The 24,966-nt window shown below is 41.8% G+C and overlaps 1 protein-coding gene across 3 annotated transcripts in view; it reads left to right on the forward strand.

Annotated features, from left to right (window-relative positions):
* The first annotated feature begins 1,092 nt into the window (after window positions 1-1,092).
* Window positions 1,093-24,966, forward strand: part of ANO6 (anoctamin 6) — a 200,644-nt gene continuing 176,770 nt past the window's right edge. For all 3 annotated transcript variants that reach the window (XM_060024616.1, XM_060024618.1, XM_060024619.1), the window contains exon 1: window positions 1,093-1,443. In XM_060024616.1, coding sequence (XP_059880599.1) covers window positions 1,371-1,443 — 73 coding nt within the window. In that variant the 5' untranslated portion in view covers window positions 1,093-1,370. The remainder of the gene's footprint in view (window positions 1,444-24,966) is intronic.

The following is a 24,966-nucleotide window of genomic DNA, read 5'->3' on the forward strand; positions in this document are numbered from 1 at the left end:
TTCATATGAAAACATCAGAAGTATATAGAATAAAATGCACAGTAGATTTAGTGTTATCTGAATATTTATTCTAATTATCATAACAATTCTGAATTAAGTGGAAAAAATATAAAAAGTTTCAATAGGTGTTAGGGGAACAATGAATATAACAAGGATTACAAATACACCTTCTAGCCCTTTTGAGAAGTCAAAATGGACCCATCTGATTTCACCAGCTTCTTTGAAAAAAGTTCTGCGGATGCACAATCCCAGGAAGCCGCAGTTCAAACTACCCCATGTATCTTAAAAGCAGAAATCCCTTTGTATTTGTCTTACTGTTCCCTCTGGCCTCCAGCATTGTGTTCTTATACTCTCTGCCTCAACTTTATTTCAGTACTTTGTTTCCTCTGGTTCTGACGTTTTTTCACAGTGCTTTATAATAATTTATACCTAACCCATAGTGGGGGTCTTCACTTCTTTTGCCTTTGTGATACCGAGGATGAAGTTTTCAAGGTCCCCATACGCTGCACGCTCAGTGATCGTCTTCCGACCACTCCCTATGCGCGCTCCTGCGGGCGGGGGTAGGTGACGCTTCTCCAGCCTCCTAACCTCACTTGAGGCGGAAATCCTCCTGCCTTTTGTGAACGTGTTTCTTTAGGTCTCGCTCTCTTGGTCTTTTTTCAGTTGTTTCTCATCTACGAGTTTGACCTCCTCTGTAATTGCCCCCTCCCCATTCCCCTACAGAATACACGTTCCCCCACTTGGAGTCAGAGTAATTGATACTTTAACAACATCCTCCATTGGCCCCCACTTCGTCTTTAAACACCATGCAAACGCGCTCTCCTTCAGGGTCCTGCCTGGGAGCTCCAGCAGCGTTTCCCCCCTCTCTCGTAACATATGTCAAAGAGAGCGAGGCTCCGGACGTGCCCATATATGACCTTGGAACAGAAAGCTGCCTCGTTTGGAGGCAACGTTCGGGGGAACCCTGCCCACTCCCACCCTCGCGTGCTCTCGCCTCCCCCTGCGGCGAGTTCAGTCGCGTGCACAACGCGGGCGCCGGCTACTCCCTCTCTGCTCCCGACTTCCTTCTGAGAGCCTATAAACCAGGGGAAGTTCAATCATTCCTCAGCGAGCCTCGGCGCTCACTGGGCATGCTCAGTGGCCGGGCCCGGCTCCGGTGGCCAGAGGCTGCCTTGGGCTCTAAGGCTCGGGTCGGCGGCCGCTTGGGCTCGGCTTCCCCGAGCGCGGGCTGAGTACAGCGGCCCCTGAGCCGGGAGCGAGACGCGCCCCGCCGTCCCCGCCCGGGCGCCGGCCTCGCCCGAGCGCCGTCGTTCCGGACCCCGAAAGCCCCCAACTTCGCGCCAAGTTCCGAGCCGCCTCCGGGGGGAGCCATGCAAATGATGACCAGGGACGGTCTGCTAGAAATGGAGCTGGAGGAGGACGACGACGACGATGGGGATATCGGTGAGCCGCGGGTTCCGGGGGTGAGCTGACGCCGGGCCCCGCGTCCGCTCCCGAAAGCCCGAGCCAAAGCGGGAGAAGTCGGGGACTGCGCGTGGGCGCCGCGCCCTCGGGAATGGAAGTTGGCGGGGACCCTCGGCCGCTCAGAGGAGCTCGGGTGCGGGGGGCCGTGGGGGTGGGGGGAAGCCCGCGCCGCACGCCCCGGGCCGCAGTGCGGCTGCCTCGCGCCGCTGACCGCCGGGCGAGCGGGCGGCCCCCGGGAAAGCCGGGGAGGCGCGGGGTACGCATCGGCCCCTAGGTCAGTTTCCGGACGGGCGAGGGACGCGGCCCCTGAGTAGTCACGGTAGATACGGGGACGCCCCCGAGCGCGGAAGTCTTGACTCAGAAAAACAACTTTTGGGTCATTTTCTCCGGCTCGAACAGGCGTGGGCGGCGAGCCCGTGGGCGGGGTTCGGGGAGCGCGCCCGGGTTGGGAGAGCAGGGGTGTGACCCGCCTGAATCCTCCTTAAGGTGAAAGCAAACGGCGTGGCTCTGGGACGGAGGGTTGGGCCTGGGTGGGGCGGCCCGGGAACTAATTTGTGGCCGCTGGGCGCGGGCCGGGATCCTTTTTCCATCAGCAGCGCCCGCGGGGGAACGGATGGGAGGAGGAAGCCCTTAGTCTGGGTGGACCGCAAGGCATTTCCTACCCGTCCAGAGGGCCCCGGTGCCCCATTTCTGGTTAAAAGTGCTTAGAAAGAGTGGACAGAACGGAGGGAGAGCTGTTTAAGAGTTAAACAAACAAACGGAGTGGGAGGAGGTGAGGAAGGCGAGAGCAATTGGAGCAGTGGGGAGAAAATCTGGTCCCTAAAGAGAACACTGCCAGGGAATGATGGCATATTGGGTCCGTCCGGAAGACGAGCAGTTAAATTACTAGGCAGACTCCGACTCAGTTTCCTGGACGCCAAATCAGTTTTAAGAACGTAACAGTTCCTGCTCATGTGCTAATACTTTTCTCTAATATATGCTTCTCTAATACCTTCTTCTCTAATAACTTTAGAAGTCATTTTAGGAGATAGATGTGGTTTTTCGTTCACGTTTTAGGTTCTGCTCATTTATTTATTTTTCTGGTTTTTCCAGCTCTATTGAGATATAATTGACATATAACAATGTGTAAGTTTAAGGTGTACAACGTCTTGATTTGACACATTTTTAAGTTGCAAAATGATTACCACCATAGAGTTAGCCAACACCTCTGCAACGTCACTTAATTGTGTCACTTAATTTTTTGTGGCGAGAACATTTAAGATCTTCTCTCAAAGTATAAGATACAGTATTATGAACTCTAATCACTCTGCTGGAAATAGATCCCTGGAACTTATTCATCTTCTAACTGGAAGTGTACCCTTTGACCAGTATCTCCTCACCTCCCCCGCCCCCCCCCCCCCACATTCTACTGTTTCTGTGAGTTCACCTTTTTTATATTTCACATATAAGTGATATCATACAGTATTTGTCTTTCTCTGCCTTATTTCACTTAACATAATGCCCTCAAGTTCCATTTGCTTGTTGTTGCAAATGACAGGATTTCCTTCTTTCTCATGGCTGAATAATATTCCATTACATATATATATATATGACACATCATCTCTGTCCATTCATCTGTAGACAGACAATTAACGTCTTTCCATATCTTGGCTATTGTAGGCACTGCTCGTTTAAATCCAAAAACAAATTTAATAGAAGGGATTATACTCCATGGTTTAGCATTACCTTTCATTCACTTGAGAACAGTTTATTAGGTGTCCATTCTTATGGAGGGAGCAAATAGTAGTATTCTTTTTTATAGGAGAGAAAACTGACGCTCACAGGTTCATCTGCCTAGCTTCTCACACAGCTTATTAAGATTCAAACCCAGGTTTTCTGACTTGCAAGACCTGTGCATACTGATGCCCTTTTCAGCGGGTCACTCCAGCTGTCATAATATATAATGCTACTATTTAGCAGGCTGCGGTAGTAAATCATGATTGCATACAATATAAATCATAGGAACAAACTTTAAAAAGTTACAATAAAATTAGCACAGTCTGTTTCATAGGAAAACACTCATCTGTTATGGTGAGGTGTCACTGTTTACACTGACAGTTGTAAATAAATAAGGGTAAAAACCCAAATGGAAATTGAAGTAAGCGAGAGACTTTGAGCTTTGTTCCAACCTGCCATCAGTAGATCTCAATTTAGAAAGAAAACTAACTTGGGCTAGTTTGTATTAACCTGATAGTTGTATCAAGTCAAACAGTATAGATATATTTAAGAAAAAGTTAAATATCTCTACTCTTCTTGCATCCCACCCTCCATAGTCTACTGAAATTAATACTTTTGTAGTTGTAGGATTAGGTGTTGGGAGGCAAAAAATGAGTAAGATGCATGCTTTGGCTATGGAGAGGTGGGTCCCATGGAACCAACCATTGCAGTAAGTGCTGTTATTGAGGTACATACACAGCTGTGGAGGAGGATGGGAGACCGCTGCAAAGAAGAGATTGTTGGGCCAGGTGCTGAAGAAGCAGGCAGGCATAAAGGGCAGGAGGAGAGTCTGGAGTTTCAAGTACTGCCTATGGTGGAAGGGAGCAGTCACGAGGCTGGGAAGGCAGGGGGGTGTGGCACCATGAAGAATCCTCCAAACGTTTTAAGGGTTTTGGATTTTACCCTGTAGGTGATTTGGAGCTCCAGAAAGGTTATACGGAAAGGAGTGATAGAATCAAATTTGCTTTTGGAAAGATCTCCCTGGCAGTGCATTGGGAAATGGGTTGGAGAGGGGAGATGCTTGAGGTAAGCCTTTCTGGTAGTCAGGTTCAGAAATGGCCTGCAGTGGCCATGAGAATAGAGAGGAGTGGGTCTGAGAGCTCATGAAAGAGGCAGCATCTCCAAGGTCTTGGAGATCGAATGTGTCCAGCAAGCAGAGAGGAGCCTGGGATGACTCTTGGACTTGAGGGCAGTGGCAGGTGGAGGAGAACAGATGTGCAGGAGGGGAGAATTTTGTATTGTTCCAACAAGCCTTACATTCTTCTCTGCTTTAGCTCAGACCATTCCCCTTCCCAGTAATACTGGACTCTCCTCTTTCTCAGCAGCTCTCTCTCCTTCTAAACCTGTCACAATCCCAGGAAGCTATTGTTCCCTCTAGCCCAAAGCACCCACCGATGAATGCTCACACCCCTTATTTTTCTGTTCCATGCAATTAGCATTCACCTTGTATTTTTGCTATTCATTATCTTTGCATTAATTAATCCTCCCAACTAGAATGTAAATTTCTTGGGGACTGAGACTAGGTCATGCAAAATATCCCAAATGTTGTAGACATTCCATTACTATAATTTAAGAAAATTCTCACTTCCTCACCCTCTAAAGTGAAAGCTTCTCAAAGGCAGCTGTTTTGTGTACTTTCTGTTCTAAGTTATGTCCCTAGTGCTTGGAATGGTGCTTGATATTCAGTGGAAGCCAAGCAAATCATTGTTGAAAGAAAGAATAAATGAATTACTTTGAATAATTAAACAAATAAATTAAATTATTTAATTAAGTAAATTTATTTAATTAAATAAATAAATGAATAATAAACATAATGCTTAGTGGTTTTTATGGCCCTCATGGAGTTCTCTTCTTTGGCACCTGGAGATGCCCACAGTCATCTGCTATAAAAACGTTGATTGTACATACTCTTCCAGGAACTCTTCTAGGTTCTGTGGTCCCTGACCTCTGGAACCTCACTATCTAGGAAGGAAGCAGATATATGAATAGATAATTGCAGTCATCTGTGATTAATGCTGTACTGTAATCAAGATGTGTACCAGGGTCAGTGGTGGTACCAAGGATAAAACATGTAACCTTGCTTAGGGGAATCCAGGATGGCTCTACAGAGGCAGTGCCTATGCCAGCCCTGGACGAATAACCAGATAGGTGAGGGAAGGAGCTAGAACAGTAGAGTGTCCTGAGCATTCCTAAATGTTCCCTGATTTCTCAACAAATCACCCTTGATGCTGCCCTTGCCTTATTTGCTATGACAAGTGTAAATGGGGTGCGTGTGTGTGTGTGTGTGTGTGTGTGTGTGTGTGTGTGTATTCTTTACCAGGGTATGACAGCTAAAAACAAAGCAAACTATTCTTAAAGTCATTCTCTTTGAACACAGTCAGTCTTACCCTGTTGCATAAACCTTTTATTATTTTCAGTTTCAAATCCACAGTCACAATTTATCTTCCATGTTCTGACTCTCAAGTCAAATAATTGCTTTCCAAAAGGTTCCCCAGTCTCGTCTTACAAGTCTCATTATTCTTTGGATCTGACACAAACAGAGCTCTAAAAGAGGAAAAGAGTTCTACACACATGCCCCCCACCCCTTTTTTTTTCTCAAGGGGTTGTAACAGTCACGTATGTTGATTGCTGTATATTTGTGTTTTTTCCTCTTAGAAACCAAGAAATTTAGACTAAAAGCTCCTGTGAAGATTTCCCTCAGAGATACTATTTAAATTCTGACATTCTTGGGGGAAGATTATACTATACTGTTAAGAATTCCACAGTCAGGCTTTAAGTTAAAGGATGGTCTTGAACTCTCAAAGCGTTATTTGTAGCAAGTTAGATTAAAATCATTGTATTTTATAGAAGTTTCCACTCTAGCTAATACTTAAGGTTTTCTTATGTTATCATACATATCAGTTTGTGTTTTGTATTCCAGTCAATTCAGTAAATCTTAAAACGTATAGTCTTAGGGGGAGAAGTGCTATCTTATTTCCCTTTGTATGCTACAGCCTACGTATAGTAATGCTTTTCACATAGTCCCAAACATTTGTTAAGGGATTGTTTTTTAGATTGTAACAGGAAGCTTTGTTTGCTATAAGATTTAAGCTGCTTGATCTGCTTTTGATACAAATCATTCAGGGCTGGGTCTGTGCAAAAATCACGATTTTTAGAACAGAAAAACATCATTTCCAATCACCTTCAACCAAGGAAACGTACTTCTTGACTGATTGGTAACTCATATGTAAATGTAGAGGTTGTGAGAATTTAATACAGTCAAGTGATTGTCTTATGCCATTATTGCTTTTCTTTTAGTTTTGTCTTGCTTTTTTAAAGGCAACTAAAATTATTTAGCAGCCATCCCAAGGAGCAGCCAGTTTAAATACTAGGTGAAAATGTCAACAATAGAATATTTTGGACATGTACCAAAGAGCAATCCAAATACTATTCAGCCCCAAATCAGATAGAACGTTTGCACAGAAGACAAGTTGAAGGGTTAATAGGCAACTTTCTCTGCCGTGGTCTTATTACTGCCCTGGCTACATGTCTGAATACTAATTGAAAGAACTTGCTGCAGTAAGTTATTCAGCAGCCAAAAATACAAATGAAAGAAAATATATTCTTTTGTGAAGTCCAGATGTTGCTTTTATATTTAATGCTTTCAATCTGAGACATTGAAACTCTACTATTTCCTACATTATTTAAAAATACAAATACTTGAAATTGGGGGAAGAAAGGATATTAGTCATTAAAATTCTCTTTTCTATAATTTTTATTTTAACTTTGGCAGAACTTTAGCCAAAGGTCAAAGTCATGTAAATAGATGTTCTTTCACAAAGTACAATTATGCAAATTACAGGCTTGTTTATAAAGCTTGTTTTATATAAACTAAGATTGTGTTTACATAATTGATTTTTTTTATGATTCTTCAGACATTCTATCTAGACGTTTGAAAAATAGTCTTTGGCTTTGCACAGACAGGGTGATGGTTAGATTTTTCTTGTGGCATCCCATAGACACAGACTTAAGCATTAAAAAATTTTTTTTCTGATTTCTGCAACGTTTTTAAGAAAAATTATTCCCCACTAAATTAAAAAAAAAATACACCCTCCCCACGTATAAAACTCAGACCCTTAACATTATTTTCAGTGTTTTATTATAATTTATATTATGATTTTAAACAATTGCATTCATTTGTTGTATCATTTTATTTCCTTCTACTGTTACTTATTAAACAATTCCTGAATGCTCAATCTGTGTAAAACATAAGATACTTTTTTCTAAAGAAACAAAAGAAAAACCAACAAATAAAACCCACCTTTGTTTCTAAGTAATACAAATAGTGAAGAAACAGTGTAAGCTCACTGATCTTAGATGCTACTTAGGGAAAGTAGATTTTAAAGACTGAGTTTCTTGGTTTCTTTGGGGAAAGTTAATCCCTAAAGAGGACATTTGAAAAACAAAAAGGAAGAAAGAGCCTGTGAAGGCTGTGCTGATGGAGAACTGTGAGGAGGGAAGGAGACAGGCCTGCAGTCAGAAGACCTCAATTAGCGGTTGGCTTTGGCACCTAGAATCTATCACCTGGGGCAAGCTTCTTGGCTTCTCAGCCTGTCTTTTCAGCCATGTGGGGTTGCTAGGAGGATGCAAGAAGGCATGTACAATGGGGGGTGTGGGGCCTTTTCACTCACACGACCTGAGTGGCAGTTACAATATCACCATCATAATGAATTTTTTTATTTAAAAGCAGTCATGGGAACTGCTACTCTTTTTTTTTTTTAAACATCTTTATTGGAGTATAATTGCTTTACAATAGTGTGTTAGCTTCTGCTGTATAACAAAGTGAATCAGCTATACATATGGAACTGTTACTCTTAACCTTGGAGAGCTCTAAGTCCTTGCCTGGTTTTGTGTTGTTCTGTGTCATATTATGCATGCAGGAACTGTCCACTAAGTGTCAGGTTAAGGGTGATCATGACCGTGGCTGTGCTGCAGACACATGTACTTAAAGATAAAAGAGTTGAAGAATAGCATGTGGTTTCTGCAAAGAGATAATCACTGAGTGTGCTTTCCTATACTCTTACTGATCTTCTGACAGAATGACAGTGTTATTCAGATTCCGGGAAACCTATTTCAGGGGGAATCTCTTTCAGGGAATCTTAGCAAAAGGTTCCAACAGCTGACACTTGGCTCCCAATAAATGGCTTATAAATGTAGGGATTGTATTTCCATTGGTAGCACATGTGGCTTATCCTATCCTCCCAATTGCTGTCAGGCAGTTCTTACCAAGTATGTATGCCCCCATGTGTCACCATGTAACTGAATGCATAAGAAGTGAGGAAGAAGACTTTTTTTAAGAAGTGAATAGCTTTTATTACAAATTGAGCCTTTAGAATATCACAGGAGAACTGAGGAGAGAACGATTGATGATGAGATTCTCCATTGTCACTACTGAATTGTGGAAACATGGAGGATCTTTCATAGTGTTCCCCATTCCGTGGAGAGAGGGAAGTCACAGGCAGTGAAGGGAGATTGTTGACCTGGTGTTAAAAACCTTTGACTTGACTTTGACATCCTTCCCACCACCCCTTTCCCAATTTCTGATCATTGTACATATGCAGGCACTGTCAGTCTTGGCCGCTCGTCCTCTTAATGTCTTCTAGAATTGGAGATTATCCTGCCTTTCTCAGAGGGGACCTTCTCAGCCCCTTGTTGCCTCGGCATACTCAAACCCCGCTCTCAGAGGGCTGGGGGATGGATGCCTTGGGAATCGACATCCGCTTGGATCTGGAGGGAAGAAGGAGAGGCGAGGCCCCAGGGATTCCCCACCCCCCCCCACCCAACAAAGCCCTGGATAAGTGTAGGTATTAGGGATCAGGTGAAAATGATCTTTTCTTGAGGTTTGGATTTGCAGATGAAAACCTGAATTTCATTAGAGGTACTTATACTGGAGGCAAAAGAGAAGGATGACTCTTCCCTGCGTTGGAAGATCATTTCCACCGTCTGTTACAGACAGCCTCACCTTGGCCAAGGATGTGGACCTGCATCCTGTTGGACTACGAATATCTGTGGTGAGGGAGAAAGGGGCCACTCTGCTGGCCTGTGGTCCTTTTTATTTATCCACGTCAGCTCCTTCTCCCCAGTTGAGTCTGTTATCTTGCCTCTGACTCAGTACTTTTGTCCGACACTTAGCCTGGGTCTGCAGAGGTGGAGGGCACCACTACTTAAACTTACGTTTTAGACAGGTATAAGTTCAAATTCTAGTCCAGACATTCACTAATGGTGTGACCTTGAGTGATTAACATAACTTTCTCCTCCTCTGTAAAATGGAGCTAATATTAGAACCTACTTCAAAGGTGATTGTGTTAAAAATGACGATTTTAAAAAGCTTACTTTGCAGGATTGTGGTGCCTGATACACTAAAAGCCCTCCATAATTATGAGCTAACGTTAGTATTATAGATAGCTGCTTTTACCTATATTTTAACTCAGACGTATCTCTTTTGCTTTTTATTAGCAGTTTTACCATTCTTCCACTTATATAGCTGTCATTTTTTGTCGTTTTCATTGAACTGTGAGCATCTTGAGGCTATCATCTCAGTGAGCAGCTTAATGCCTGGCACAGCATAGGCGATCAATACAATTTTGTTGAATGAATGAGTAGATGAATGAAAGATATTGACTATTGAAGAGCTCTGTGCTATGATTGGAAAGGTAGGCCTTTGGATACAGATCAACCCTTGGACAGGTTCATAAAACTTTGGAGCCTTGGTTTCCATATTAGAAAAGTGTAGTAGAGATAATAATACAGAAAGGGTAATGATGCTTTATGGAATTGTTATAAAGTTTAAAGTTAACATATAAAAGGATGAGGAACAGTTCCAGGCACATAATAGGCCAATAAATAATAGTGACAGTCCTGATAAAGCAACTAAAAATGGGGAAATGTAAGTGACTGGCGTAAGCTAAGTTGGATTTTCCAGTAGATGGATTTCACAATAGAATTGTATCATCCCTTTGAATATATATAATTTTAGTAAGAAAGGTAAGAGAATATAGGATCAAGATATAATGAAATTTAAATGATACTTTGATAGCCTTTACACTAAAGAAAATGTGTGAGAAATAGGAGCATTTCTTAATCTAGCAAATTTAAGATTTTGAAAGTATCTTTTATCAAAGTCTAAAGGGTAAAGTTGATATTGATCATGTGAACTTTCAATGAAATAAACTTAATAAAATATGTAGTTTTAAATAAATATGTAATTTTGCTTATGTGAATGGTCAGTTCTTTTAAATGGGAAAATTCTAAAATGTTTAATTTGCCTACAAGACTAAAATGTCTGTTCATTGAGTTTTATTGAAAAGTTTGAAGTGAAACCTGTTAAAAGAGACGGATGTGATACGGATCAAAATGATAGAACAGAAGACATGAACACACAGAGAAATTGCTACCCTTATGGTTTGAATTGTTTTGAATTTAGTGATATAAAAAAAATAATCCATACCTAATTTGCAAAATAGGTATATGAAATAATGTTTCTCATTTTGTAAGCTTGAAGTTTGGGAATGATTCAGCCTACATCAGTTTGTTAGAAATTAAACACTGCCAGGCCCCCTCTAGCAGCATCAGACCTAAGAAAAGTTAGACATTCCATTCCATTTGGGTAGGTGAGAGCAAAAGCAAAGGAAGAAGGCTCTTTTTAATCCCCAAATACAGTAGAGTTTAAGGTTATTTGCTTCATAAGTAAGGCTTTCCTAGAAGTGACTTTTCAGTAAAAGCCAGAGTTACATCCTTCAGTTAACTGCACTTAGAACTGCAGTTCCTGTTGTCCCCTGGGTTTCAGCCTATCCTTCATCCACAAGATGCCAGATTGTCTCATATTTCCTGCCTCCATTTAAATTTAGGTAGTATTTAGTACTCACTGGGTACATGCTTCTATAACAGGCATATTGCAGCTTACAAATCACAGAGGAGACGTGAACATTTCTAACAGGCTTTGCCCTCCACTCTAAGGGTGAGCAACACAGCAAATGGCTTTTGAGCAGTGGGGTAATCATGGTTTTCCTGAGGGTTACAGTTGCCTAAACTGTGGCTAGTGGCTTGTTTTCTACTCCAAAATACTTACTTTGAAGAGTTCAGTCACCATACTGACTGACTTTGGCACACACACAGAAATCCCTTTGCAAGCTGATCATGGAATTGCTAGCAGTGGCCTTCCTAAATCAGGTCTATTGCTTTTTTAAAAAGTCATGTACATAGAGATTTCATTTAGCTCAGAGCACTGGCTTGATCTTATCTCACAATCTTTATTAATTGAGTAAATATTTTCTGAAGACTTCCTATAGGTCATGTGCTATTCAAGGTCTGAGGATAGAACCAGGGAGAGAAGATCGCATCTATCGGTGGAGCTTATATTCTAATAAGTGATCAAATAAAACCCAAAAATGCATGTGGAAATCCATTCATTTACCTAATGTCAGTTTAGCACCTTCTCTGTGCCAGGCATTGTGCTGGGCACTAGGAATTTAATACACAAGACAGAAGAAACGGCCTCTGCCCTCGACGAGTAGCCATGCTGGCAGGGAAGACAAACATGCCCACCGATCACCAGCAAATTATATGTAAAGATTGTGAAAAAAGAGACAGAACCAGGATAACACAGCCGAGGACAGAAGTGGGGTGTATCCAAAGCCGGTTTAGGGGGCTGGGCCCTCCCTGGGGGATGGCTGACAAGTACAGCTGTTTTTCTCATAATTCTAAAAATAGCATGGACTTAGACTATAATCTTTAAAAAGCAGGTCTACAAGAAGGCTCAAGATGTACATTAGATTAACCTGTAAAACGCCGCACGTGTTTTCAGGCTCACAACTTCAGCTGTACTGGGGGAAGTTCCTCCACGCAGGAACTTTCTTTGTATTGATTTCAGTAGCTGTTAACGCACCTTGCGAAGGTGAGCAAGTAGCATTACTGCTGTACTTCCGGTTCTGTGCCTCTCCTTTCCTTGGTAGATGGGCTAAAATGTCAGCACTGCATTGGAAAGCAGCAAAACCTCGTGGGTCACTCCCAGTTCCTTTCTGTCTGTCTTTGTAGCTCAGTGTAGCATAATCTTCTAACTGAAGTTGAAGGAGAAGGTGAGGTTGGGTGCAAGCAATTCTGTGCGTTTTCCCTGAGCTGTCAGAGGAGGATGGGTAGATGGGGTAGGTACCTCTTGTTCCTGTGCTCCATCCTTTCCTCTCCTGACTTGAACGGGGCCGGGAGCTAATAAGAATGCCTTTTCTAGACTCTCAGCCGGGAGCTGCTTCTCTGGTCTTCCTGCACAGGTCGCTGTGGGGTGTGACTCATTCCTGTTTGGAAGTGACCGACTTTGGCTGAGAGTCATAACCAAGGCCCTGAAGCATGAATCAGAATTTGTGTGATGGTGGAAAAGCCCCACAGAGACCCTGAGGTGCTCCCTCAAGAATTTCTCCCCTTGAGAAATCCTAATACTAGAGAAACACTCTCTAAACAATAAGGTCCTACTGTATAGCACAGAGAACTGTATTCAATATCCTGTGATAAACTGTGGAAAGGAATATAAAAAAAGACTGTATATATATGTGTAACTGAATCACTTTGCTGTACAGCAGAAATGAATACAACAGGGTAAATCAACTATACTTCAATAAAAAAATATTGAAAAGAAAATTAAAAAAATAGAGAAACACTCTCCAGAATTCCTTCACTGTGAGTAGCCAGTACCCTGGTATTAGAGTAATATGGAAGATGCAAGTTAAAACTTCTTTTGTTTTCAGTTGATAGGACAGAAAGAAGCAGATGCAAATTGTTTCCATTTACTCTTAAAAAATCCTGTTATTTTTCTGTGTTAGGATCTTTTCATACATGACTGAAATCTAGCAGGCAATATGACTGTATTGTTCAACTTATTGTTATATCCATTACAACTAATTCCTTTCAGATGGAGCCTGTTTTCCTTATAAATGCCATTGAGATCAAGTATAAGAGATCCTATCATTAACCCTTTGCCATGCTTTTATCTGAACCCTCCATTCTAGTAATGTTTATTTAGTCCAGTGTTATTTTTTAACATGTAAAAGGCATATTTTACATACTATAAAATGCACAGTTCAGTTTAGTAAATTTTGACAATTCTGTAACCACCCACCCAAAATAAGACAGAGGACATTTTCATAGTCCTTTCATTTCAGGCTGTCACCACCCCCCAATCCAGGCAAACACTTAATGACATCTACTACCATAAATTGGTTTCACCTGTTCTTAAACTTCATATAAATGGAATCAGAGAATATAGTCTTGTGTAGCTGGCTTCTTTCACTTGGCATAATATTTTTGGAGATTCATCCATGTTGTGGGTATCAATAGCAGTGTAGTATATTTTTAACTATAAGAATATCTGGAAAAATATTTTGAATTACGTCTTAACATATTACATCTCGGATAAGGAGCAAACTAACAATACTTAACCTTTTAATTCTATTTTTACTCTAAAGTCAAGTACTTTTTGGTCTTAGTTATTTTCGTGCTTTGTAATCTTTTTAGAAGCTCATACAATGCCTTGCCTGTAATAGGAAATTGGCAGATGTTCCCTTTAAGTTGGAAGGGAATGTATGAGGAAAATTAACTCGTATCTCACTTTATAGAAATTCAGATTTTAACTGCCTGCTGTGGTGTGAAACCAAACAGCACATTCATTCTGGGCACTGGTCTGCTGATGATTTTACTGATGAGTGTACTCGTCCAGAGTGGACCGTTTGTGGGCTCTTTCCTCCAGTGTAAGGAGTTCAAGTGTGATAATAATTCATTTTTCCAAAAGGTCAGTTCTTACTGATTTTTTTTTTAACTGGTAAAAATATTCTAAACAGATATTATTAGCCTCATTCGGTAATTGAAGAGCTCTGAGAACAAAAACAGTAATGGTGACCTATCCAAAATGAAGGAGCGGGTCAGTGTCGGTGCAAGATACTCGATTCCAAAATATTTGTTCTAGCACATGTGTTGCAAGCTCCCAGAGAAGTTATTGCCACTGACGTTGGTTTCCTTTAAGAGTGACTCATGATTTCTTGAGCCTGGTTTCCACTATTAGTCATCCCCACTGCTTGGGTTAAAGCAGGCTGTTAGACTCTGCCTGGATTCCAGCCTTCACAGTCCCCCCACCTGGCCCCCACCCCCTTGATTCCCACCTCCTGGCTCAGCCACTCAGCAGTCTCTGGAACCAATTCTGACTCCAGGCAAGCAGGATTTTATAATTCAGCCTTTAGTATCAGTGCAGCATCAACCTTGTGTTTGTGGTTCAGTTCAGGTAAGTTGGCTTGTCCTTTTTTTCTCCAGTTGCCTAAACTCCTTTCTCAGAAACATGCCTAGAACATCAGTATCCCTAGTTCTTCAGGTCCTGTCTTAGTCCCATCAGTGTCTCCTGATAGCTCTCATGCCTGGGAAGTGAAGTCCTTCCTCCCCCTATGTGGTGCCCCCTGTCCCTCGCCAGGAGCAGACCGTAATCATGGCCTGCCCGTGTCCCCAGATTTAATAACGTGAGCTGTGCCTCTGTTCCTTTCTTTAGCTGTGCTTATCAGTGGTACCGTAAATCTTGGACCCTAAATTGCCATCAGGCTGTATTTCTTTCCAGTCCATTTCATTAGTCATGCCGTGCTGGCTGCTATAAGTGGGGCTGAGTAAGAGTGGGATACAGTTTCCTGCAGTAAGAGATAGGAGACTTAACTTCAGCCCGGCACCTAAGAAAGATCAAAGTGTTTACTGGAATGTGGGCAAACCACCTCCTGGGCAAGGAGGAAATCTGCGCCTGGCAGTAAACAGTTCTATTCAAAAGCAGTTCCCCAGTGCTGGGAAGGGACCTAGTTGAGCATCGAGGTAACTGACCCAAGCTGGTACTCAGCTGCGAGTGCTGATGACTGTGGCTGGAGACCTTCCTTCCCCGTTCTTCAATATGGAAAAAAGATATTTTCCTAATCTTGTGCACGTACAGCTTTAAGAAAAGTACCCTGGTCAAAATTTCCAGTATTTGAATATATGCTGAGAATCCAAAAAGTAGAGAACCACTCTGAGCTTTTTCCTTCCCTTCCTGATGCCAGTGGCGTTTCTGAACGAGCATGCTGGTCTGCTTCCACATATGCCTTGGTTACCACATCCTCTGGCAGGTGACCTGCCTCTTGGTTCCTGCACTGGGCTTAGTCCAGGCGTTTGCTTCCAGGCCTCCTTCCCCCCAGGCCGCCTCTGCAGCCTCATCCTGGATCTCCCCTGGGTCAGGCTGACTGTCTTTGGAAATGGCAGAGACTGTATATGATGGGGAGAGGGGTCTCACCTGCCTTAGGAGAGGGAAATTAGCTAAGGTGAACGCACAGGCAAGACGCTCCTAACCCAGCTGTGACAGAACCTAGAAGACATCAGGTTCACGTTTTAATTATTTCAAAAAAGCGATAAATGCCGTGAATAGGCCGACTACATAAGGTTGATTGTCAGACTTCTAATAGAGCTAGTGTGTGTCCCTGTCATTTGTTTTATTAAGCTTTATGAGTTTTCACATGTGAAGTTGAAAGGAGATTGAGAAAGGTTCCCTTCAGAATTTTAAATTTTATACAATAAGGTTACAGTATTTCACAAACCTTTGAAAAAAGCTGATTGTGACTACTGACTTTTAATCTGCAGCTAGAATAGAAATGTATATATTAATCAATATTTTGCAAACATGTAGAAAATCCATCATCTGTGGCTTCTATATACCGTGTTGATTTATTTGTTACTTTATTTGTCCACAAGTAGTAAGAGATTATTTGGATAATAAAATAATTATGGTGACACATTGCTTTGTAGCTTTCTGAAGTCTAAATGAATTTATTGTACATAGGAGTCACCTTGACCATGCATTCTGAACTTTTAAAAGCACCACTTTCTTAGTATTAACCCAGTCGTGACCATCTGGAATAAAGCATTTTATTTTTCTACGTATCTCTCCTCAAATATAAAGCAGTGATTGAATTTACCTCCTTTTTGGTCTTATTAGAGATGTTTATAGATACATATTTTAGTGTAATTCATTACTGCAGATTAAATGGGAGAGATTCAGACATAGTACAGATTGTCTCTCATTTAATCTCCTGGAAATGTGCAGTATAGAGAAATACTTAAATAACTTAAAGCTCATTTTCTTGTAGGAGTGGTATATAAAAAAGATTAGACTAAGGGTCTTTTGTCCTGTGTTTTATAGAAATAATCACAAATACTTTAATCCAATATAAATGCTGTATAAAGCTTTTCCTGTAGCTTAAAAATTGATTGGACAAAAAAAAAAAAAAATTGATTGGACAGGGAAATACAGTAACCATATAAAATCATACTTGATTTTTGATGACAGAATAGTAAAAGTTTCTGTTCATGTTCTTCATGATTCCTGCCGTATTTTTATTGCAGCCGTTAGAAGATGAGTGAGTGAAAGGCTTTGCAAGTGGGAGGGGTGGGTTTCGAAAGGGCTCTTTGAAGCCGCGGTCCCTAACCTTTTTGGCACCAGGGACCGGTTTCGTGGAAGACAGTTTTTCCACGGACGGTGGGGGCGATGGTTCAGCCAGTAATGAGAGCGATGGGGAGCGACGCGGAGCGTCAGATGAAGCTTCCCTTGCCCGCTTCTCACCTCCTGCGGTGCGGGCTGGTTCCTAACAGGCTGCGGGCCGGTAGCGGTCAGCAGCCCAGGGATTGTGGACCCCTGCTTTAAAGGGCAGTATCTGTGAGGCATCTTTTTTTTTTTTTTGCGCTACGCGGGCCTCTCACTGTTGTGGCCTCTCCCGTTGCGGAGCACAGGCTCCGGACGCGCAGGCTCAGCGGCCATGGCTCACGGGCCTAGCAGCTCCGCGACATGTGGGATCCTCCCGCACCGGGGCACGAACCCGTGTCCCCTGCATCGGCAGGTGGACTCTCAACCACTGCGCCACCAGGGAAGCCCTGTGAGGCATCTTTGAGGAGGCTTGTGGGAGTCTGAGGCACGGAGGGTGGCCTTTTTTTTTTTTTTTTTTTTTTTTTTTGGGCCACGAGGCTCGGCTTGCAGGATCTTAGTTCCCCCACCAGGGATCGAACCATGTCCCCTGCAGTGGAAGCACAGAGTCCTAACCACTGGACCGCAGGCTACCACCTGGGTTCTTAACTTAGGTCTGTAGATCGCCATGGGTGGGCTTGGAGTGGGAGACATCTTAGATCCCCTAAACTGTGTGGGAAAAGGTTTTATTTGCATATTTACAGGTCTCTGGAATCCATAACTGTCATCAGATTCTTAAGAATCTGATGCTTCTTGATCCAAAAGGCTTCTTGATCCAAAAGGACTGAATTGCCCGTTCAGTGAGACTGGGACAATTATGATACAAAACTCATGAGTTAAAGTTTGTCAACTGCACATAGCTGTAAAATCGCTAGCACTGCTGCCTTTTGAAACTGGAAGTCTCTTTCCCTGTGCTGTCATCATCCACTCCTGCACTGATATTCGTAAGCCCACCTGCCTTAAAATGTGTGCATGACAATGGCTTCCCTTACGTGGCTGTATTGGGGGAAGACCAGAGAAGGAATAGAGAATGTTCTTCTTCTTCTTATTTTTTTAATATTTCTTGACTTTTGACTTTCTGTTTTAATTAGGAAACTTTGGTCACAGGGGACAGAAAGTCAAATCAAGTGACCTGAATAATCAAAAGAATTTATCAGTGCAATAAGTGAAAGGCTCAGGGGTAGTCTTCATTTCTGGAGGTAGCCTTGCCCACGGGTCTCATGGAAGGGACTCCCAGCAGTGCCAGCTCTCTCCTTGTAGCTGAGGGCAGTGATGGTGTCCCACCTGCTACCCTACTTTCACCATGTCATCCACAGAAAGGAAGAGTTCAGGTAACTTCTCTTCCCTAGAAATCCCAGCAAATAGCGCTGATGGGATTGTATGCCCACCCCTGTAACCACCATTGTGGATGTGAATTACAGGGTATGTTGATGAGCCCTCGATGAGAGTGGAGTTACTTAAGCCGCATAAATGCAAATGAGGAGTATGTACATTTCTTTTGAACTTTTGTATTGTTACTTTCTAAAACCAAAACTGGGGTGAAATAATCTGTCGTTTCAGTATACTGAAATGTAATTTTTAATAGTTTTATGTTCGCTTTTCCTTTTAAATTTATTTATTTTATTTTTGGCTGCATCGGGTCTTCGTTGCTGCGTGCAGGCTTTCTCTAGTTGCGGCGAGCGGGGGCTACTCTTCATTGCGGTGCGCAGGCTTCTCAGTGTGGTGGCTTCTCTTGTTGTAGAGCCCAGGCTCTATGCATGCAGACTTCAGTAGTTGTGGCACACGGGCTCACTAGGTGTGGCTCGCAGGTTCTAGGGCGCAGGCTCAGTAGTTATGGCGCACCAGCTTAGTTGCTCCACGGCATGTGGGATCTTCCTGGACCAGGCCTCGAACCCATGTCCCCTGCATTGGCAGACGGATTCTTAACCACTGCACCACCAGGGAAGTTCCTGCTTTTCTTAATATAAAAATTGGAGTCATATTTTCTATTGCTCTGTCTTAAAAACAAACAAAAAATTAATATTGATTTTTTTGGGGGGGCCCTCATTAGAGCCCCTCCTCTCTCTCCTTGGGATGGTGGTGTTAGCAGCTCTTTATTGAAAAGATATTTCCGTGGCTTAATCTGCTTTTTCACTGTGTTACTACAAATGTTTTTTGAATATCTCTCCAGTGTAAAGCAGTAGAAAAGGCTCGTTGGGAAGGGTTTTCTGATGTTAGGTTGACTGAATTAAAATCTTTACTCTAATACATACTGGTTGTGCAAACTTAAGTAAGTTGTTGAATCCCTGAGCCGTTTTCTCTCTTTGTAAAGATAAAATGAGAAAATGTACTGAAAGGACTTTGTACAGTGCCTGGGACTAGTAGCGTTTATGTACGGTGCCTGGGACTAGTAGCTGTTTATATTAGTCAAATTATGCCAATCTCATGATTTCAAGTAAAATTATGATAATGTGTACAAGAACTTAATTATAGGCATTCATGAATGGGCCCATGGCTAATTAGTATGTCTATAGAAATAATATGTTCATTGTAATTTTGCATAGATTCTCTTGGGTAGGATTCCAGAAGTTAGATTGACATTTTAGTCAAAAAAACCCAAGAAGATTATTAAGTTGACAGAGGTAGCATATGGTACATTAATATTACTAATAAGCATTATTTGTGTTACTGAATTAAGTCTGAAAATATCAGGAGGGAAATTAGCTTAGGGCACTGAATTTCCAAGTCTGTCCGAGTGTAAGTACACAGTACATCTATAATTGATTTTATTCCTCAGGTGACTTTATTCAGTTTATACTGGGGCTCACTTTTCATAATATTATAAAAGGGATGAATAAAAATGAATATATTCATTTACCTTCTATGATAAATAGTTTCAGTCAGAATTGTTGAATCAGCGACATTCTTTGCAGCCAATGAGTACAAGACTGAAACCTGTTGAACGTTTACTTTGTGGCTTTTGGGTTTCTTGCACTTTCCAGTGTAATCCTCTTTGAGTTCTTCAGGATTTTTTTAACCTGGGTCAGTATAGTGCCTGAAATATTTCTACACTTGGGAATTCAAATAAAAATAAACATTGCTAACCCTGAGGCAAGAGTAATGGGGCTGAGGTTGTTGGGCTTTGAAAAAGGAAGCTGCCCAGTAACCTATAATAATGTAGAGAGGCCAGCTGTGGAAATGGATATAGAGGGAATCCTAGCAGATTTAGGGAATTCATTCTTGTAATTAACCTAATGGTATAGGTTGTTAAACATTTACATGGTCCAAATATAGACTTTTCCCTAAGACTGTTTAAAAATAGACAAAGGAGGGACTGGTCTGATTGTTTTGATACAGCCTTGCTGCCTATAAGGGTAGACCAGATGACTTCACATGGGTTAGTTCCATCCCATTTTCTAATGAAATCTATCAACCCGAGATTTGTTAAGTGTCTACTCTATGCCTATCAGTGTTAAAAACTAAGAAGGTACATAAAAAGAGTAACATATGTTAAGTGCCATGTATAATTTTTGTTTTGTTTTTTATTGTGCTTTCTTTTTTTTTTTAAACATCTTTATTGGAGTATAATTGCTTTACAGTGGTGTGTTAGTTTCTGCTGTATAATAAAGTGAATCAGCTGTACCTAAACGTATATCCCCATATCTCATCCCTCTTGTATCTCCCTCCCACCCTCCCTATCCCACCCCCGTAGGTGGTCACAAAGCACTGAGCTGATCTCCCTGTGCTATGCGGCTGCTTCCCACTAGCTACCTATTTGACGTTTGGTAGTGTATATATGTCCAAAGTGCCATGTATAATTGTAAATACTCTGTATGTAGTACATTTAATGGTTATAATAATGCTATTGTTACCAACTCGGGTCCGGCTGCTCGCTGCTTGAAAATCAATATGAGAGAGAGAGAAAGAGAGACAAATGTTGGTAGAAAGGAAAGTCACTTTTAATCAGAATGCTGGCAATCCAGGGAGACAGTGGACTCAGTGTCACCCCAAAACTACCTCTGAAGCTTGGCCATGAAAGCTTTTAAAGGGAAAAAGGGAAGTAATCTCAGTTAATCATTGAGATGGGGGGCAGAGTCATCGCCATTCCCCACTGTGTGCAGGCTTGTGTGCCAATTTGCTGACTCCTTGTGATTTTTCTTTAGATGCTACCTTGTTCATACAGTTTGTCCTCGAGATTACTGAAGGGGAAGCTAGGGAAGAGATCTGGTCATCTGTTAATTACTTATTCTTCATTTCTACTTCTTTGATCTATGGAAAGAACCAACAAGTTAGGTAAAGTATTGTGTTATCAAAAGATTTGAAAGGTGTGCTAGGGCCAGAGATGAATAGAGCATGGGGGTGCCTGGTTTAAGGTTAGTGACAAGACAGAGGGGCCTCCTGCAGAGAGCTCTTTCCTGCTCTTTCCAGCCAGAAGTTGCTTACAGATCCCCACTTGTCAGAACATCATTCCATTTCTGTGGGATAATGGATGAAGGTGTGTCTTCTGTAACTTCTTCCTGCTGACGTAGGTGCCATATTCTTAGAGTGGGAGATGTCGACATGGGTCTGTAGCATCTCTTTGCTGACAGTTGTACCTGCCCGTATAAATATACAGGTAGAACAAGCTACAATGATTTTGATGCCCACAAAGATATGGATTATTATGAGCAATAGTGTTAATCCCATTCTCTTAAGGCCAGTTCTTGGAATTGGGCTAGTCATAGACTCAATATTGCTCCAGGTGGAGCAGCTTCTGTCATGGCTGCAGTCTGGTCATCATGCAGTCAGCCTTCTTCCGCTGGTGACAGTTACAGTGTTTGTAAAACAACTCAGGAATGTGCATTAGACACTGAATGTGTGACTCTATTGTCTTAATCATTAGCTGCTTGAGCCTCTGCTCCTTTGTGACTCAGGGAAGCCTGGGAGACTTCAGCTTCTCTGCAAACGAGGCAGGAGACATGAAGGGGCCTTTGTACTTGGGGGTGGGGAGCTCACAGAGCTCTGCTCGGTTCCTCTATTAGGTAGGTGCTATTATTATAATACCGTTTTTATGGATGATACAGTTGAGGGTCAGGAAAGTCAAGTAATTCACTAAGGCCACACAGCAAGTAAATAGTAAAAGCAGGATTGGAACTTAGGCTCAATCATTATACCGATTCCTGGACAGTCTAGTTACGGATACAAGAATGCAAAATAAAATAAGAACAGTATAAATATTTGATGAGCTAATGTACTGCAGGATTATGGATCTTATTTCGTAAGAATCTCATTGCCATTAATTTTGTTTCATCTACATGAAAACCCTGCTAAGTTCTCCCTAGGTGGAAGGCTGATCTGGATATGAGAGTGAGTCCTTAGAGTTAATGAAGGAAAGAGTTTGATAAATACTGCTGTAAAGTTACTTTTTCTTCCCCCTCCTGGCAAGCATATATAATGGTAATAACTTCATTTTGTGTAGCTGTGGCACTTACAGTTAACAAAGCACTTGAGTCTCGCTTGATTCTTACAACAATCATGTAGGATTGGCAGGACATCCATTTTATAGATGAGGAAACTGACCTGCTATGTCACCCTGAACTTTTGCCACTACACTGTTCTGTTATTCAGTTTAGAAACCTTTTGCCAAATAGGATGGCTGCATTTTCTTTTGTGTTTATAGAGCATATACGGGAGGTAGTAAAGAAAATGTGTTTTGTGATAAGTAAACTTTTTAGAAAAAACAAACCAAAGAATTTGGAATCAATTGACCTGAAGGAATATAGAGGAAGACACTGGCAAAAGGCATTTAAATAAAGGGTTGTGTTGGGCTTCCTTGGTGGCGCAGTGGTTGAGAGTCCACCTGCTGATGCAGGGGACACGGGTTCGTGCCCCGGTCTGGGAAGATCCCACATGCCGCAGAGCGGCTGGGCCCGTGAGCCATGGCCGCTGAGCCTGTGCGTCCGGAGCCTGTGCTCCACAACGGGAGAGGCCACAACAGTGAGAGGCCCGCGTACCGCAAAAAAAAAAAAAAAAATTAGAGCAGATGTACAATGTGTTTGATAGGCCACAAACAGGCTGTTCTAGTTAGCATAAAATTCAAGTTAACTCATGAATAAGCCAGAATGTCTTCCCTGTACCTCAGTATGTGAAAATTTCTTTTATCAAAAGTAACACCAAGGTTTACCTTGAAGATATTTCATGTGAAACGGGAATGAAGAGGTGAAACCTTAGGCATACTTTTTGAAGCTAATGCTACTGTCTATATCACTGAAGCAAATTTTGGTCAGAAGTTTTATTCCATACTCTCCAAGTAGTAATTCTTCCCAATTTCACCCAAGGAGAATGTTTAAGATAAAGGCGTTAGAAAGAAAATAGGTCAGATTGTCCTTAACTTTTAATAGAAGATACAACTTCTGAGAATATGCCCAAGTACTAGTTTTTGAGTTCCCACAATAACAGAATAAAAATGTGGAGATGGGATGTGATGAAACCAAGGTGGGTCCTTTGAAAGGACAGACCTGGGAGCCCAAAGGCCTGCTTTCTATTTTTAACCCGATTGCTAACTAGTGACCTTGGACACTTAACTAGTCTGGATCTGTTTCCTCAAAAGCCAACAGAATGTTTCGCCTGGAGATCTTCAAAGCCCCTTGCAAATTCTGTGATGCTCTACATAGTTGCTACATAACAAACTATCCTAAAGCTTAGTGACTGAGAGCAACAGACAGTTTACTACATCTTGTGAGTTTACAGAGATTCAGCCACGGCTCAGTGAGTAGTGCTCAGCTGGTAGACAGTCATGTCCAAGACAGCTTCACTAATGTTTCTCTGACCTTGGCAGGGGGTCTGGAAGGCTGGGCCCAGCTGGAGCTGTCCATCAGCCTGGCAGCCTCAGGGTAATGGGACTTATGACGGGGCAACTCAGGACTCAGAGACCAGTGTTCCCGTGGACAAGACCGGAGCTGCATGGCCCCTCACGGCCTGGCCTTTGAAGTCACAAACACCATTTCTATCAGACTCTGTTGGAGGAAGCAGTCACAAGCCTGCCCAGATTCAAGGGGAGGGGACATAGCTTCCACCATCTAATGAGAAGAGGTTCAAAGAATTAATGGCCATATTTTAAAGTTGCTATAGTCCCATTCACTGTGGATGGTAAAGTTTGTTCAACTGTGGTAAAACTTGCTGTTTTAAATTTAGCCTTCTCGAAATCTTGGCAAGATGGAAAATTCATCCTTACGCCCTAGGAGAGAATGCAGATGACCAAAATTAACACCCTGTTCTCCACTCCTTTTTTCTTGCCCATTCTCTCGTAGTGTTTGCTTATTCATTGAATTTTTTAAAAACTTTTATTTGTTTAGCCTACATCTCAAAGTCCTCAACCACTGCTTAAGCTTTATTGTTATTATTATTATTGTTATACAATATAAAGAATACTAAGATCTTGGAAAGTGGAGCTTGAGAGTATATTCCAAGGGCTTGACATGGGGTGAAGAGCATGGGGTGTTTCCCAACCTTTTCTTTTCTTTTTTTAAAAAAATTATTTTGTTGAAGTATAGTTGATTTACAATATTGTGTTAATTTCTGCTGTACAGCAAAGTGATTCAGTTATACATATATACATTCTTTTTCATATTCTTTTCCATTATGGTTTATTACAGGATATTGAATATAGTTCCCTGTGCTATACGGTAGGACCTTGTTGTTTATCCAACAATCTATCTACCTAATCCCAAACTCTCAATCCATCCCTCCCCCACCCCCTCCCCTTTGACAACTACAAGCCTGTTCTCTGTGCCTGTGAGTCTGTTTCTGTTTTGTAGGTAAGTTCATTTGTGTCACATTAGATTCCATATGTAAGTGATATCTATCGTATGCTATTTGTCTTTCTCTTTCTAACTTAGTACGCTTAGTATGACAATCTCTAGATTCATCTATGTAGCTGAAAATGGCATTATTTCATTCTTTTTTTTATGGCTGAGTAATATTCCATTGTATATATGTACCATATCTTCTTTATCCATTCATCTATTGATGAACATTTAGGTTGTTTCCATGTCTTGGCTATTGTAAATAGTGCTGCTGTGAACATAAGGTTGTATGTATCGTTTGGAATTATAATTTTGTCTGGATATATGCCCAGGAATGGTATTTCCGGATTATATGGTAACTCTATTTTTAGTTTTTTGAGGAACCTCCATACTCTTTTCCATAGTGGCTGCACTAATTTACATTCCCACCAACAGTGTAAGAGGGTT

The sequence above is a fragment of the Delphinus delphis genome, chromosome 11 (assembly GCF_949987515.2).
Source record: "Delphinus delphis chromosome 11, mDelDel1.2, whole genome shotgun sequence".
Taxonomy (NCBI): domain Eukaryota; kingdom Metazoa; phylum Chordata; class Mammalia; order Artiodactyla; family Delphinidae; genus Delphinus; species Delphinus delphis.